The sequence below is a fragment of the Prunus persica genome, chromosome G1 (assembly GCF_000346465.2).
Source record: "Prunus persica cultivar Lovell chromosome G1, Prunus_persica_NCBIv2, whole genome shotgun sequence".
Lineage (NCBI taxonomy): Eukaryota > Viridiplantae > Streptophyta > Magnoliopsida > Rosales > Rosaceae > Prunus > Prunus persica.
In genome coordinates, this window is record NC_034009.1 from 5,285,671 (window position 1) to 5,301,609 (window position 15,939).

General features: G+C 36.9%; 3 protein-coding genes across 11 annotated transcripts; all 3 read right to left on the reverse strand.

The window, feature by feature from the left end:
* Positions 728-8,092, reverse strand: LOC18790145 (mannosyl-oligosaccharide 1,2-alpha-mannosidase MNS1). Of its 7 annotated transcripts, none has more exons than XM_007227308.2 (13): positions 7,798-8,092; positions 7,367-7,519; positions 6,981-7,093; positions 6,634-6,699; positions 6,283-6,454; positions 5,574-5,663; positions 5,242-5,366; positions 4,265-4,330; positions 3,881-3,989; positions 3,703-3,801; positions 2,437-2,517; positions 2,194-2,364; positions 728-1,484 (listed from the first exon to the last, which is right to left on the reverse strand). In XM_007227308.2, exons 1-13 carry the CDS (start codon positions 7,969-7,971, stop codon positions 1,242-1,244), a joined length of 1,662 nt encoding a protein of 553 aa, XP_007227370.2. In that variant the 5' UTR covers positions 7,972-8,092; the 3' UTR covers positions 728-1,241. The 7 variants fall into 7 exon arrangements, with proteins under 7 accessions (XP_007227370.2, XP_020410520.1, XP_020410524.1 ...); XM_020554931.1 differs by having other exon boundaries at positions 2,194-2,373; XM_020554935.1 differs by lacking the exon at positions 5,574-5,663 and having other exon boundaries at positions 2,194-2,373.
* Positions 8,463-11,008, reverse strand: LOC18790987 (protein At-4/1). 3 transcript variants are annotated; one of them, XM_020561515.1, is made up of 6 exons: positions 10,378-11,008; positions 10,082-10,196; positions 9,775-9,982; positions 9,179-9,312; positions 8,971-9,077; positions 8,463-8,867 (listed from the first exon to the last, which is right to left on the reverse strand). In XM_020561515.1, exons 1-6 carry the CDS (start codon positions 10,438-10,440, stop codon positions 8,781-8,783), a joined length of 714 nt encoding a protein of 237 aa, XP_020417104.1. In that variant the 5' UTR covers positions 10,441-11,008; the 3' UTR covers positions 8,463-8,780. The 3 variants fall into 3 exon arrangements, with proteins under 3 accessions (XP_020417104.1, XP_020417095.1, XP_007223727.1); XM_020561506.1 differs by having other exon boundaries at positions 8,466-8,867; positions 8,982-9,077; positions 10,378-11,005; XM_007223665.2 differs by having other exon boundaries at positions 8,468-8,867; positions 8,982-9,077; positions 10,082-10,187; positions 10,378-11,003.
* Positions 11,010-15,219, reverse strand: LOC18789636 (receptor kinase-like protein Xa21). The gene is made up of 2 exons (XM_007224517.2): positions 11,684-15,219; positions 11,010-11,382 (listed from the first exon to the last, which is right to left on the reverse strand). The coding sequence occupies exons 1-2, from the start codon at positions 14,799-14,801 to the stop codon at positions 11,024-11,026; spliced, it is 3,477 nt and encodes a 1,158-aa protein (XP_007224579.2). The 5' UTR covers positions 14,802-15,219; the 3' UTR covers positions 11,010-11,023.

Sequence of the window (15,939 nt, forward strand, 5' to 3'; positions counted from 1 at the left end):
TTCAGGCACAAGCTCTGCTTGTCGCTATCTAATTAATTAATCATTAATTTGCAGTATTTATTTATATACAATTCTGATCATTTGCTGTGGCACTATTCCTTTGATCATTAACATTCTCTGATGATGTTGTGTTTCATTTGTTCATATATGAACAAAATACTGTGATGATGAAGTCACATGTCACATTCTTTGATGACCAAAATTCATGAAAGGTGTATTAACTGGCTCTTAATTAGGTGAGTGATATTTTAATTTCTTTCAAGTTAAAAAGAGGTCTCGGGTTCGAAATCATAACTTGCAAAACCATTAATAATGATACGGAAACTGGGATTGTTTGGAGAAATTTTTTTATGAGCACAAAGAGACTCCTTTTTACAAAAGAAAGGGGGAGAAAAACAAAGAAAGTGACTTCTTTGGCTGCAGTTACAGTTGTGAAATATGCAGTCACTCAGTTATGTACTGATTACAAATCAACAGTTTTGATTCTTGTACAACTTTATACACATAAAAGCCATGCATAAAGCTGTATCTACATCATTGATATATACCATGTGTTTCTTGTAATTAAATTCTTAACTTTTGTTCACAGAAAACAAGCATTACAAATTTTATTTGGGGCCGGTGACAGTGATGATCTTAAAAGAGAAAAAAAAAAAAGGAAAAAAAGAGAGAGAAACTGGCCTTAAGATCCCTTGCTTTTGGACATAAGTTTGGATCATTGTGTTCATAATCTATCTAATCGAATCCAATTGATCATAGAATACGTGTTATATATGGTGTTGAATCATCCGAATGTTTATTACATGGGCATCCTTTATGTTTCTGATCCTAAGATGTAAACCTCTGCAACTACAACAATGCTGCTATAATATTCCAACAGAAATAAGATAGTCTACTTAAATTTTCTGTGATGATACAATGCTTATGGCCGAAACGAAATCTCTTAATCGTAGGGTTTGAGGTATATAGGGTTTAGGATTTATACTGAAAAGAGAATGAAAGGCTGAAACAAAAATCATGGATTTTGGCCATAAGCACATCATCAGAATAGAAATATAGAGGGTTGAACCCGTTCTAATATTCTACAGTCTATAGTTACACACCAAGTAGGAGCTGAAGGGCAGCCCATCTGTTTCCGGCACAGCAGTTCACCATCACCCCCACATAACTGAATTGCTTGATTGCCTTCAAATCTGGTTGAAAATGGGGACCTATGGACTTGAAGTTTATCAAGTATGGAACTAATTAGATCCTGACCGACCTTTCCTACCATGGAACCTTTCTTGTAATCTATCTTGTCCAATTGTACTATAAGTCTCTCCATTAGCATGTCGAGTCGCGATCCTTAGAGGGTGGGCTTCTGTGTTAAAAACCCATTCATCCAAAGAGATAAACGATGGAGGTGAAAAGAGGAGATAGAGATACTTCAGCGTTTCTGCGAGGAAGAAGCTCTGCATCATATTGTCTTTCTCACCTGAACTCACCTGAGCAAAATTGGCTAAAATACTTCAGTAAAAATATTAATGTATTCAGGGATGTAAACATATACAGTATAAACAAAAAAGGAGAGAGTCCAAATCTTAACAATTTGGTCATTTATTTTGCAACCACGTAAAGATATATGCCATGAGAAATACAAGTGGTTCAGGGCATATATGCAGCACACCAAGGAATATGAGAAAATTTTCTCGTTCATGGCATATATTAAGTTCACCACCAACCTAACTTAGTGCTGCATATATCTACTCTTAAACATGCTGAAAATACAACTCAGATGTGGGAACTCTCATTCAAACCAACCAGTCTGAGAAATTGCGATCTCCAATTCATGCAAGCAACCAAAACTCCATCCCAAACTGCACAGTCTAGGAAAGATTCCAGCCACATTGCACATATATGGACACTTACAACACCATAGCAGTGAGGAGTAGCAAAGGGTTTCGGTACATTTATATGTAACCTTCCCTTACATGTCTTTCTTTTCTTCTATTTTCTTTTGATTTATTTTTTGCATGAACGTAGTGAGGGTGCAGTAGGAGGCAACATAATGAAGTTTTCAAAATGAAAATAATAGTGCAAGATGATGAAAATCATTTAGTCATGTGAGTCTTGATTATACGTGTGTTTCTATGTAGTACCTACCTCAGAATTCAAAGAAAATAACATAAAATTCATTTCATGACATGTTCTTACATCTTTAAGTCCACTATATCCTGTATCTACTCGAGAGTTCTTTTCAAATGCTTGGAAAATATTCCAACCCCATTCTTGGTAAGTTTTGTTCCCAGTTAAACGCCATAGGTAAAAAAGTGACTCCACCGTCTCCGGCCTCAAAATGCTCCATGATGTTCCAACGGTCATGTCCTGCAAAATCTTCTGATATAAAATTACTAAAACATCTTAGTGTAAAGTATAAGAAGCATGGAAGTACAAGACCTGTCCAGCAGGGAAGTAATAGTTCTCTCCAGCCAATTTTGTAGGTGTTGTCTGGTAAAAGTTATAACATGTCCATGCAAGCTACATGATAAATAGCAATTCAAGACATAAGCTATTGGATACCTGATAAAATTACCGTTTGATTGTGCTTATTGATTGTCGAAACTGGAATAGTAAAGGTTAAGAAGCTGTGAAACTTTGTTAGCCAAATTAGATTACAATCTGAAAGCAGCGCTGTATAGTTTAGGTGGTTATAGACACTATGAGTTAAGTTTTAAGTAATCCTCTTCATTCGCAAATGAAATTTTAATTTTACCCCAGTCTAAAGGGTAAGTTATCCATAAACGATTGGAAATAATAAGAGCAGAGTTTATCCACATCCATAATGTTATGGTTGATAGAATCTGAATGATGCAACATTACAAACACTTGAAATCAATACAGATGAACAATTTTGGTTGCATACCAAGACATTAGGGTAGAGTTAAAGGTAAGATAATCCAAGACATTAGGGTAGACTGTACTAAGGTATGACAATGCACACTCCGAGCTCCTGTATCTACTGCTAATCCTCTAATCTCCAGTCCACTCTAGAACAGCTTTTTTCCCCTTCTTTTCTATCAATAACAAAATTTTTTGAAGTAATCTTTGGGATTCTGCAGAGAAAATCTCCCCCTTAAATGATGAAAAACGTTCAGTTTGATTTTCCTGTGTACACAGCCTTTTGTGGACTTATTTGTATTAAACCAAAGTATTTTTTGACTTAATGTTTTTGTACAACATCATATGACCCCAAACCAAAACTGTTTTTATTTTATATGGCATTCCATACATACTTCTTCCACATCCCTCCCACCACCCTTCCTTCACCCTTCCTCATTCCTCTCTTTCTTCCATATATTTCCTCTCTATCTCTAACAAAAAATGAAAACTCAAAAATAAAACGAAAAGTTTACCAAATGGGCCCTTAAATTTGAATATTCTATTCAATTTTTGTGTCAGTCTCAAATAAAAGCAACTCTTACATGTTTTATGCAAGACAGAGGAGAAATTTATTCCTTACGCTCCTTGTATAAATCAGTGTACCCTGTACCTAATCAGAATTATGGAGTATCAGTTTACTACACTATAGTATTTAATACGTTTTTCCTTTCTTTTTGGGTGACATGCCAATTATTAATCAGGTGCTTCAAAACTTCCATACATAAGAGGATAAACTGAGCCTGCTCTAGCAAAACATGACCTCAAATACTTTCTCCATGGTACCTCTTCAGCAAGGGATAAAAACTTTTCAGCTTCATCAGGGCCATAGCCAGTAGATCCTAAAGCCAACATTCCAGGAGCAAAGCAAGCTAATTCATCCATCTGCATACACCAAGCACAGCCCTCCAAAGTGTTCACAATTTAATTGACAAACACTACATTCTGCTAATTCATACACTACCTTATCGGACAGCGAGCTTCCAGTCTTCTCACATATATATGCATATGAGGATGGTGTTGTCTTCCGAATCAAGCTTTTCAGACCTTTCATTGATGTCTCCCACATTTCTCTGATTCCAATATAGATAGGCAATGATTTTGTCATAACAGAGATTCAATTAACTGCCTCAGATGAGATTAATAAAGGTCATAACAAATCGTCATAACTCATCAGAGAAAAGAAGGAGAGCACACATGAACAGGCATGCGCAAAAGCAAAGGACTGACATGTCTCAGCATTACCAACTGTGAAATGATGAAAATTGTGTACATCTATTCATCAGGATCAACTGTCATTCAAAATACTACTAATCCATCATACTAACTGATGTCTAAAGCTTCTCACCTGTAGTGCGTTACAGATTCAGTTTTGTTCCCTTGTATCCAAGCCTTGAGTAGATATTCATAAAAGCTGCATCCACAAAGACATTTTGAAAATTAATTGGCCAGCAATACCTATGGATATAAACCCTCCGAAAGTTACTGGGTAATATGTGCTTTCAATTTTGAGCCTTTTTTATATCCCTAGCTCGGAGGGTTACTCAAACCTTTCGTTTTTTACTCTGCTCGTTCCTTGAAGGTCCAATTAATTAATAGTCAACTACATAGAGGTTCTCTACAAGTCTATATAATCTTTGATTTCGTTCCCCCCAAAAGATCAATATCACAACCAATGAGGTCTGCAAGTTTCACATCTAAGTAATACCTGATCCGATAGTTTACGATATAGATAGATATATATTTAATAACAACGTTCTAAGAAAGGATCATCAGAATACTTTAACCTAGTAATTTGTTTATAATTGAGAAACATGAAAAAAATTCTAGAGATCATGACATGTGAAACTCATGACTGTCATGGTCTTCTACTATGAAGTTTTTAATAAACAATCCATAATTTGACTTCATATTTCAACTAGGCAAATCAATCAAAAATTGATGGTTTTACCTTCATAACCTAAAACTTTCCTTCAACTTCTATCAACGTTGTTTAAAAATTATCTATAAATAATTATTCAATTTCAACTCATTACAGTTGAATCCCAATAATAGCACAAAAATTCAATCTAATTCACGAAATACAGTTTCAGGATCAAAGGTCAGGGAAGTAAGCACTAGCTTGAACTAGAGTCATAAACTCTGGTTCAACAGCCAATTCTTCCCAGAATCTACAAGGCCTCAATTAATAGTAGAATGGTTGAATCACACATATAAAGCCTGGCATGGCTAACCTGTGATTCCTCTCCTTTAACAGTAATTTTCAAATAAATAAAAAATCATTTTTACCAAATATGGATAACAATGATTCCTGAGTTTCAATACCTATCACCCATGGCACCAAAGGAAATTTTTGAGTATGAGGTAATTCCAGTGTGAGGATCAATATATATGGGAAGCAATCCATCAGCAGGGAAGGTTTTATGAAGCTCTTCAATGACATATTCCACCTGAAATATCAGCATGCAAACAGTTATAGTGAGGAAAGGAAGCAAGGGGTTATTCTATCTATCATTTACATTGTTTCTGCATTCTAAAGAAATTAGCTTGAGATATGAGGATAAAAACAATAAGTCCATGGTAAGGATAATGCTATTCATCAAATAGGCAGGAATAAATCTACGTTCTGAGCTACATTGTGAAAGCATAAAGAGCACCTTCTGCTGGTACTTAGGATCATTTGTCCTCTGAGATAGAGCAATAAATTCAAGCTGCTCTGAACCAGCATCTGCCAGAATACTTTTTCCCTAGTAACAGGAAATATTTAAATAAACAAAAAAGATAGTCTGATGATGTTAGAAAAAGATTCTTAACTGATGCCATTTAGATGCCTACTTCAACTTAGCACCATATAGTTACAACCCAGAAATTTAAACAGTAATTAGTGTGAATACAGACTTTACAACCTAGGTAACACCAAGCAGATGTATGGTTATTTAGAGATATTTTTTTAAGGACGTTGCCTATTGAGAGGGGCGATAGCATACTAAACTCACACACACTATACAGATGCTAGGACTCCAACCCAAGACCTTGCTTGAAGGAGTGAATACTCCAAACCACTACACTAGTAGATCCTTTGCGGTTATTTAGAGATTTAGTAGCTAATAGATCATGTAGCTCAAACTCGGAAGAAGACACCAAAGAGTATAGATTTGATAGATCATTTCATCTCTTCAGACATATATAAAATACAGAATTGAAAATTTACTTGAGCCATCTTTGATCTTGTAAATGATATTATTCAGTTACTAATAGTTTTAATTTTTTAAGACAAGCAAACAATAAAAATGATACAAACGATTTGATGTTCAGCTTAAAAAATAAAAACGAAAAGCAGCAAGCAATGCCATAGATGGAACTTACCCCTGTCCACCGAGGGTTACGGGCATCCCCATATCTCAAGTTTATTATGTTATAGGGGATTCCTGAGGGTGTATTCCACGCAGGCAGCAACCTATCTGCAATATCTCTAGCCTTTTCAAGGAACACTTTGTCATCAGAGAGATCATATGCGCTAAGAAGTCCACCTATAACTCTACATTCCACAAAAGTAGCCACAAAAGAGTAAGTCACTGGAGATGACCAGGTGCAATGGACATGTAATACAATATTCTGGAACTTGTCCAAATGAGGTACGGCCCCTTCTCCCACATCCGAGAAAAGAAATAGGTAACTTGGTATTTATATAGAATTAATTAAACCTTCTAATGCAACCTTATGGTTGTCTCAAAAACACTAGCCTCGTAATTCTTGTTGAAATTCAACGACTTTGCAACCCACCTGAAATAATTTATGATTATCAATATTAGCCACCTCAAAGTGAAACTACTTCAAGAATGGAAAAAGTAAAACCTTAACCACAATAATTAAAATAAATTCAGATATTACAGCTAAAACTATTTGAGAAAAATAACCTGTCAAGAAAACCATTTGCAAATTACAATTGTGTTTTCTCAATCTGAATGTGTATTTTTACAGTTATATACATGTTACGTGTCAGCCATATATATGGAGAAACTATGATCTGTGGGGGAGATAAATTAAAACAGTTAGAAACTCACTCTCTAGCTCTTTGGAATTGCTCGTCAAGACCCATTATGTACAAGGTATCAAGAGAATCCACTAGAGTTGCTCCTAGACCGCCAAAACTATCAACACCATCTCTTGTTTGTGGCTGTTTAGAATGAGAGTTTAAGTTATTAGAGTTGCAGTATTCATTCGCCAACATGCTGTCCCCATTGTGGTGCATTTCAATTTTATTCAATGAAAGTTTGTTTATTATATAAAAAAACAAAACTAGAGTAGTAGTATTCGAATCCACTAATAAGCAAATTAATAATGAAGCTATGTTACCAATGAAGTTATGTTACCGCATTTATCGACCAATATATATGTTAGGAAATCTGTTACATGGATCATTGATTGAGCATTAAAGCAGGAAGCATACCTGGAGTTCATCACGACCCCATGCGTACATCTCGTAACAAGTCCAAGCATGAATCATAGCCTCTTTAACTGCTCTTCTTCGTTCAACATTGAGAGGATCATCCTCCTCCTCGACAATGCTCCAACTTCTTATATTCTTCTTCACATTCTCTAGCTACAATTTACCATTTAAAAAAAATTCTCAATTGCAATTAATTCCACCACACTCTAATCTAATTAATTCATCTTTATCTGATTCTTCAAAGTTATCAGTTCCTTATTCAACCTTGAAACCACTAACTATTCAAATAAAAACGCCAGACATCACAGATTTTCCAATTTCCTAAAATTACTCCAATTATTTTGGAATATTGATACAAATAGCTGAATATATAGCATGAGCATGGTGCATGCATAATTACATAAATGATCCAAAAAAGAAAAGGAAAAAACCTGGTGCTCTACACTGAGAGATTCGAGGCCAGAGAGCAGCCATGTGAGAGCAACAAAGGAGATAATGAAGAGTGTCAACAGCTGCGGGCTCCTCAGGTTATGCTGCGGGTGAAGATATCTCCACCCTCTCCACCACCACGATTGCGATGAAGAAGATAACGATTTTTTTCCCATTTTTGGGTTTATTTTTATTTGTTGAGAAAAAAATAAAAAATAAAAGAAAAATGAGTGAGATTTGAGGTAGAAATGAGAATGAAAGCTTTTCGCTTTTGGAACTTTGATTGGCTGCCAAAATGGAAATGGAAAGTCGTTGGTTTGATTTTGAACTTGGAAGAATGGCGTACTGAGTGGGACGGAGAGAGTCTACGTGGATTGGGCTGGAAACGTTTGGGCCTTACCAAACTTTAACTTGGTTCCTAGCCCATATTTAAAAACTTTTTCACTATTAGTGCTACGCCAGGAGGGAGTTCAAACTCTGGTGCGACGGAGTGGGTTTATTGTCCGAATCAACTGGTCTAACTTCCGTCTGCATAATATACGCGTGATATTGAGAGACGGATGAATACTCTTTAATCCCTTGAACTATATATGCTTCGTTTTGTTCCAGACATATTTTAAATCATTACTTGCAATGTGTTTCAACATTTTTAATCTTAGGGATTATCGGTGTTGGTTCATTTTCTTGGAGAAACAGTCAGTTTATTGCAACCATTCAAAATTTAAAAAAATGACATTAACTAATGCACTTCGCCATCTACCCCCTGATATGCCAGTCAAGACTTCAAATTTCCGTAACCTCATTGTCCAAGTCGTGCAACAGAGAGGCAGGCCAAAGAGAGCCACTCAAAACACCACAAACAAAACCATCAATCTAGCATTTGACATATAGTACAGTACAATGAACTTGTTTCCACCCATCTACATCTAGCCCTCATCTGAATGAGGAAACTTGCGCTTTAAGATCTCATTCTCCTTCCTCAGCTTCATAATCTTGGTCTTAAGTGTTTCAACCTGCCAAATCGAATTCGAATCTCGTTGCTGCTCAACGAGCTTTGATCTGCTAACCAGCACTAAGGGTAGCAGCAAACAAATCATTAGTTTTTGGCAGGCCAAAACAACCACCAAGAAATGACATGTAAAATAATTTGAATAGCAAGAGAAACTGAAAGCAACCTCACACTCACATTCCTTCTGTAAGTCCTGGAGTTTTTTACTCGACTCATTTTTCTCCTCCTGTTCAATTGCAAGACAGTCCTTTAAATCCTGAATCTCCAGAATATCTGCAAAGGAACAATTATCCAATTGATCAACATGAGCATGCTGTACCTGGTAGGTACTTGCTAACAGAGATAAAAACGAAAGGAGTTCATTGGGACCTCACATTTTGATTCCACATCTAACTGCACATGATCCAACCTGCTTGCTAGAACATGCAGATGGGATTTATGAGCTGCTAAATCCCGTTGAAGGTGATCAATGGTTGCTTCATTTGTCGCCTTCTCAAGCATAAACCCTCTGATATAAGCAAACAGTATTAACATTTTACGTAGAGTAAATTTCTTTCCCTACACATTCTAAGTTCGTCAAACTGTGGATTGAAACTATACTTTTAAACACGGTTTCATCTATATTCATTGATTCAAATTGACGGTCGGTTTCATCTATATTCATTGATTCAAATTGACGGTCTAACAATGTAACATACCTGCTACGAAGACTACTCTTAATACACGTAGATAAAAACCATATATTTAGACAAGATTTCATCTTGACAGTCTGATAACATCCCATACTCGCTATAAAAAAAGATAGCAAAAGAAGCTTTCTTATATCCTTTGACATTTGCAACGTTAGCCATAATTCGATACTCAAATAGTTTCAAAACAATCCTCAAAGATATTCAAGTATCAAATTTGGGCTAAAGTTGCAATATTTTTCAATAAAAAACTATATTTTGGTATTCACTGAAAAACTCACCTAATTTGAGCCTCCAAGTCATCAACCTTGGCAGCACAGTCTTGCTTAGCCAATTCCATGGCCTTCCTACGCTCTTCTTCTTTACTGAGGCACTCCTCCCTCATCCTCTTCACCTCTTCTTTCAAGCCCTGGCTTGAGCTACGGCGTTCTAGCTGATCGGCAACATTGTTCAAACACTCGGTGTACAATCTGGTCAATCGCTCATTTTCTGCAACATTATCAAATCAAATCAACGCTTTCCAAATCAGTAATCTGGAACAGTGAACTCGAAAACGCTGCGTTTAATTATCAAGAAGAAGTGACCGGCCTTGCTTAAGATTGTTGCAGGTGAATTCCAGAGCTTCTCGCTTCTTGGCCTCGGCATTACACGTGGAATTCGCCAACTGGATCTCTGCCACGCCGCTCTTGAAATCCTGAGAATTCTGAGTTTGAATTAAGAAAGAAAAAAGAAAATCATCGATCGGTTTGTTTGGCTGCCGAGAAAAGCTCGTTTTCTCTTTTTTTTTTTCTTTTTTTTTTTTTCCGTGGTTTGCTAGGCAGCCAAACGGAATCGGAATATAGGATAGTCAGGAAGGAAGGAGGAAGAGGAAGATTTGTACCTACCTGGTAGATTTGATCGAAAGTGGAAAGCAGAGAATCCATTTCTTTGTCACTGGTTGCCGCCATTTTCTCTCCTTTTCCAATTGCTGCACTTCAGCGCCTTTCTATTTCTTTCTATTTTTTGTTTTTGTTTTTGTTTTTTGTTTTTCGTTTTTAATGTTTGGATATGGTCTGGGCTGGGTTAGGTTGGATTGGGTTGGGTTGAGTTTGGATAAAATTAGTGAAGGAAATTTCATGTAAGTATAAAATAAAAATAAATGAAAGAAAATATACCGTTTATGAGAAAATTTTATCTAAATATTAATGGTTAGTTAAAATTTATACAAGAGGTTTGTAGCTCAAATGATTAGCAGCAATTAAGTCACTCCATGTAATGTTCAAATTTCTCTTTCACCAATATCGCTTGTACATAAAAACAAAAACATGAATAGTTATGCTATCAACCATTAATTTCCTTCTACATTAAAAAAAAAAAAAAAAAAGACCTTTTGAGAAATATTAAGGGGATAGATGGCTATACTTGCAATTATAAATGAGGTACACTTTGCATATTGGTTTAGGGTAGCCAAGTGTAGCAAAAAATACACAAAAACTAACAACGAAATTGTGCACACATGGACAACCATGGCAATCCCGCGGTCACTAAACACTAAACCCTATTTCTTCTATTTCCAAGTGCCAATTTTATTTTCATGAGCTTGGTCACCACATCCTTGAAGTCCATTCTTTCCTCTGGCACTTGTTCACAACACCTCAAGCTTATTTCCATGATGGACAAAATGATATTTTTTGTAGCATTTACGTTTCTGCCCTCTTCTATGCTCAATAAACCAGCATCCACTACTTCTAAACAATTGTTGGGGAGTGACTCATTTATCCATTGTCTCAAAGTCTGTTCTCCGGCAAACATTTCATCTGTGGGTTTCTTTCTCGTGATTATTTCCAACATCATTATCCCATAGCTATAAACATCACCTTTTGTAGACACTTTTCCTGTAGAACCATATTCTGTGGACACACATCAATTGTAAAACAATTTAGAGTGTTAGTCTTAGTCTCACGCGGGATGTGACACAATCTCAGTTGTTGATGATTATTATGGGCTCCATAATCGATGAGTGTGAATCCCGTTGTTTGGCTCATAAACATCAACACCGGAAATTGTGTCATGAGCAATAGATATGCTAGCATTTCCTATCAACTAATCTACGACGAGATATCAATAATTCACCATCAAATTTCAGGTTTGCATAAGTTAAGGACAATTAGTTAATCTTAGTAACTAAAATACATAAATTACTTGCTTTACCTGGTGCAACGTAGCCAAGTGTACCAATTGTTCTGGTTTGTGTTTCGTCTTTATTTTTTGCCAAGATTTTTGCAAGACCAAAGTCTCCCACATGTGCAACCATGTCTTCATCGAGAAGGATATTGCTAGGCTTCAAATCACAGTGCACCACAACTTCTGCTTGGCCATGGTGAAGATATTCCAGAGCTAAGGCAATATCAACCATCATGCTCACTCTTTGTACAAGATTCAGACAATAGTTGTGAGAGTATAACCACTTCTCAAGGCTGCCATTACACATGTATTGCAGCACCAAAGCTCTTACCTCATGGCTTGAGCATGAAGTTATGACCTTGACAAGATTTCTGTGCCGGATTGTTCTCCACACCTTACATTCCGCATCGAAACTTTTTAAGGCACCCTCCATTTGCAAGTTTAGAACTTTCACAGCAACCGTTGTTCCATTAGACAGTATCCCCTTGTACACAGAACCAAAACTTCCTACTCCGAGTGCGTTGCTTTCGCAGAAATCATTAGTAGCACGTCGAAGTTCTTGATATGATATCATTCTATGCTCTATCGCCGATAACGTGGGTTCAACTGAGCTTGGAAGGCCTGCATTTCTTTTTTTATGGTACTTTATCAACCTATAAACGAGAGCTGCAAGGATCATCGTGGAGGCAATGGCTGGAAGAATATACTTGAACAAATGAAGTGCTGCCTTATAATTTTGAGTGCTTTGAGGGGTGCAATTTCGGACACCAAAATCTGGTCTCCCACAAAGTTCTCCATTCTCCAAAAATGATTGGGCAGTGAAGTTGGCAAAAGGTCCGCCAGAAGGAATCTGTCCCGACAGATGATTGAAAGAGAAATTCAAATGCTCGAGATATTTGAGTGTTTCCAGAGACTTTGGTATTGTGCCAGATAAACTGTTGTGTGATAGGTCCAAATCTTCCAACCCTTTCAGATCACCAAAAGTTTTTGGAACGTTTCCTACAAACAGGTTGTTTGACAAATTGAGAGAGCGTAGGCTTTGAAAAGCTGCAATGACGCTTGGAATGTTTCCAGCAATTTGGTTCCAAGATAAATCTATCACTTGAACAGCATTCAACTTTGTCATTCCTTGAGGTAAGTTGCCATCAAAAGAATTGAATGACAAATTTAAGACCAACAGACTTTCAAGGTTCCACAAGCTCATGGGTATCGATGATGTCAAGCTGTTGGAGTCTAGGAGAACTATTTGAAGGCGCCTGAGGTTTCCTATGCAAATTGGGATCAATCCAGAGATTTTGTTGTTTGATAGCAATATTTCCCCTAGGTTCTTCAGGTGACAAAGCTCATTCGGAACGAACCCTTCAATGCTATTGTTTTGAAGATGCAATCTTTGCAAAGTTTCCAATCCTCTAATTGATGATGGTATTTTTCCACTCAGATTGTTGTGAGCTAAGTAAAGGAAGGTCAAGTTCCTCAAGGAACCAATGCTCTTGGGTATATGGCCTCTAATTTGGCATGCAGGTGCATAAATTACCTGGAGGGACTGAGAGAAGTTTCCAATGGAATCGGGTATGATGCCATTTAGAGGATTTTCATACAAAATTATATATTCCAGTGAACTAGAATTCAACAAAGAAGAAAGGAATCTAAGCTCATCGAACCCGGGTTCTCCCGTTAGCTGATTTCTTGCCAAATTAAGGAATTGGAGATGTTTCAAGCTACCAAGATTCATGGGTATTGGTCCATAGAGCAAGTTGTTGTCAGCATCAAGCTGAGTGAGCTTAGTAAAATTTGAAAAATAAGTTGGGATAGGTCCTGTAATTTGATTGGTATGAAAAAGTAAGGAATTGAGGTTAGGAAGAAAAACTGCAGAGGAAGGAAACTCTCCAGAAAGAGCATTGGATTGCATTTCTAAACCTTCCAAGGAGGAGATGTTGAAGATTACTTGAGGTATTGGACCTGTTAGGCTATTAAAAGCCAAGCCCAAAAAAGCTAGATTAGAAAGATGTCCCAAATTGCCTGGAATATTTCCCTCTATGTTATTGCGTCCCACAGCAAATCTCTTCAAGTTGGACATGTTTCCAATTGAAGGAGATATAGTACCTGTCAGCTTATTACCACCAAGGTATAGGATTTGAAGATGTTGCAAGCTCCAAACTTCTTCTGGGATGCTTCCAACAAAGCTATTGTATGACAGAGATAAGATCTTAAGCTCTCTGCATTGACCAATTCTAGAAGGGATCTTGCCACTGAACTTGTTGAAAGAGAATGAAATGTTTTGGATATTTGGCCAATAATGGCAAAGGTCCACAGGAAGACTTCCTGAGATGCTGTTCTTAGGTAGAGAAATCATTGTTAGAGAAGTTAGGTTAAGGAGAGCAGAAGAGAATGAACCTGTGAGGCCGCTCTCGTCCAAGCTCAATCTTTCCAATGTTGAAATGTTACCCAAGGGTGAAGGAATTGTACCCGTGAGATTATTCAGGCCGAGGAATAACGTACGGAGTCTAGGTAGGAAACCCAACTCCCTAGGTATAGGACCTGTTAGCCTGTTTACTTCAAGGACTAGGACTTCGAGATTCTGGCAATGGTACAAAGTTGGAGGGATGCTTCCTTGCAGCTGGTTGTTATGCAATAAAAGTGACCTCAGGCGATGTAAACGGCTGATTTCATTAGGCAAGGGCCCAAAGAAGCTGTTGTTTCGAAGATCGAGCGAGACGAGGAAGGAGAGGTTGCCAATATGAGGGGAAATGGTGCCTTGGAGAGCCATATAGGAAAGCTTTAAGGCTGTGACTCTTTGCCTGCGTTTGCTACAAAAGACCCCAACCCAATTACAGAAGCTTGTTTTGGTAGTCCAGTTACCACCCAAAACAATATTGGTGGGGTCAAAACTGAGTTTAGATTGGATGGCAAGGAGGGCAGATTGATCTGTGAAGTTGGAAGTTGATGAAGATATGGCAGACTGAAGGAAGCATGAGTAGTGCAATAATACAACTCCAAAAAGAAAGAGAATTTTTGGGCATTTCATCATGAACATGATGGGCAGTTTGGATGTAATATTAAGGTAAAGGCTCAAGTTTGGTTTGATCGTGTGTAAATTTGCATGATCGGCCATCCCTTTATATAATAGTAGTGACAAGATAGCCATTTTCCTGGAGCTTTGACTTCAACAATTAACCCTTGTTTTCTTGTACTTCCATCAGCATCAATAATTTATGAGTGGGACCATATAACTTACTATTAACTTCTTTTTCTTTTTCTTTTTTGTTAATTGGGTCAAATTTTGGAACGGGAAGTGGAGGTGCCATTAGAGTTTGGAATATGAGACAACTTATTTGCACGCGCAAATGCTTTTACAATCGAGCTATTGACTTGTTGGCAACTTATTAATAGCTAAATTAGTAAGCATATATAGATATACATGCATGGTTTTTTTTATTACAAGTAATACTCTAAATTATAAAGGGATGACGTATTTTTCTCATATACACTACAACAGTGTTATGAGGTTTTGAACTTGAGATTACTATTCTGCAAATCAAGATCTTTTTCTATTGGATTAGACTCTATTGACTATATATATATGTATTTAATCTCTAATCAATTTCTAATAATCATTAATATTCTAATTAAAATCTCGACAAACAATCTCAAACAACCTTAATTAGATCCAATGTCATGCATTCCACGCTACGCCAACATCCAAACTTAATATTGGGACTAATAAATCATCATGAAATAGTGAATTTGGATTCACTTTTTTTTTTTCTCTTTCATGTTTATCAAACATAATCACATTGGCCGTCTATTTTCACCAACTTGTCATATTTCATTAACATGGGAAACCAAAAAATTCTGCACATTGTGTTTCCATTGTCCATGTGTAGGGCAGTCGTCTCTTGGGGTCTGAGGGCCAAAAGGTCAGTCATCTTTAAGTCCCATCAAGGTGCTAGAGTCTTTGAAGACCAGAAATTTATAGTCCTTGTCTATAGGTCCCTCGTCCCAGCAGATTGAATATTCAACTTTCTCGACATGTCTTGAAGCAATTTGTGCCATGGAATGGAAGTCTCTCTCTTAAGTCAACTTCCAATGAAATGACAGAAAGCGGAAATTGTGAAAAATTTCGTTGCTTGATAAATTTGTGGGATTTACATATTCACATTTCAGCACTACTCAACGAGACGATTAAATTTTTATGAGCAAGTGGATAAAGCAAAAAATTTCTTCTTGTTTTTTAAACTATAGGTTTTAGTATTCAAAGAGCCTCCTATCTTGGCTTCTTAGCT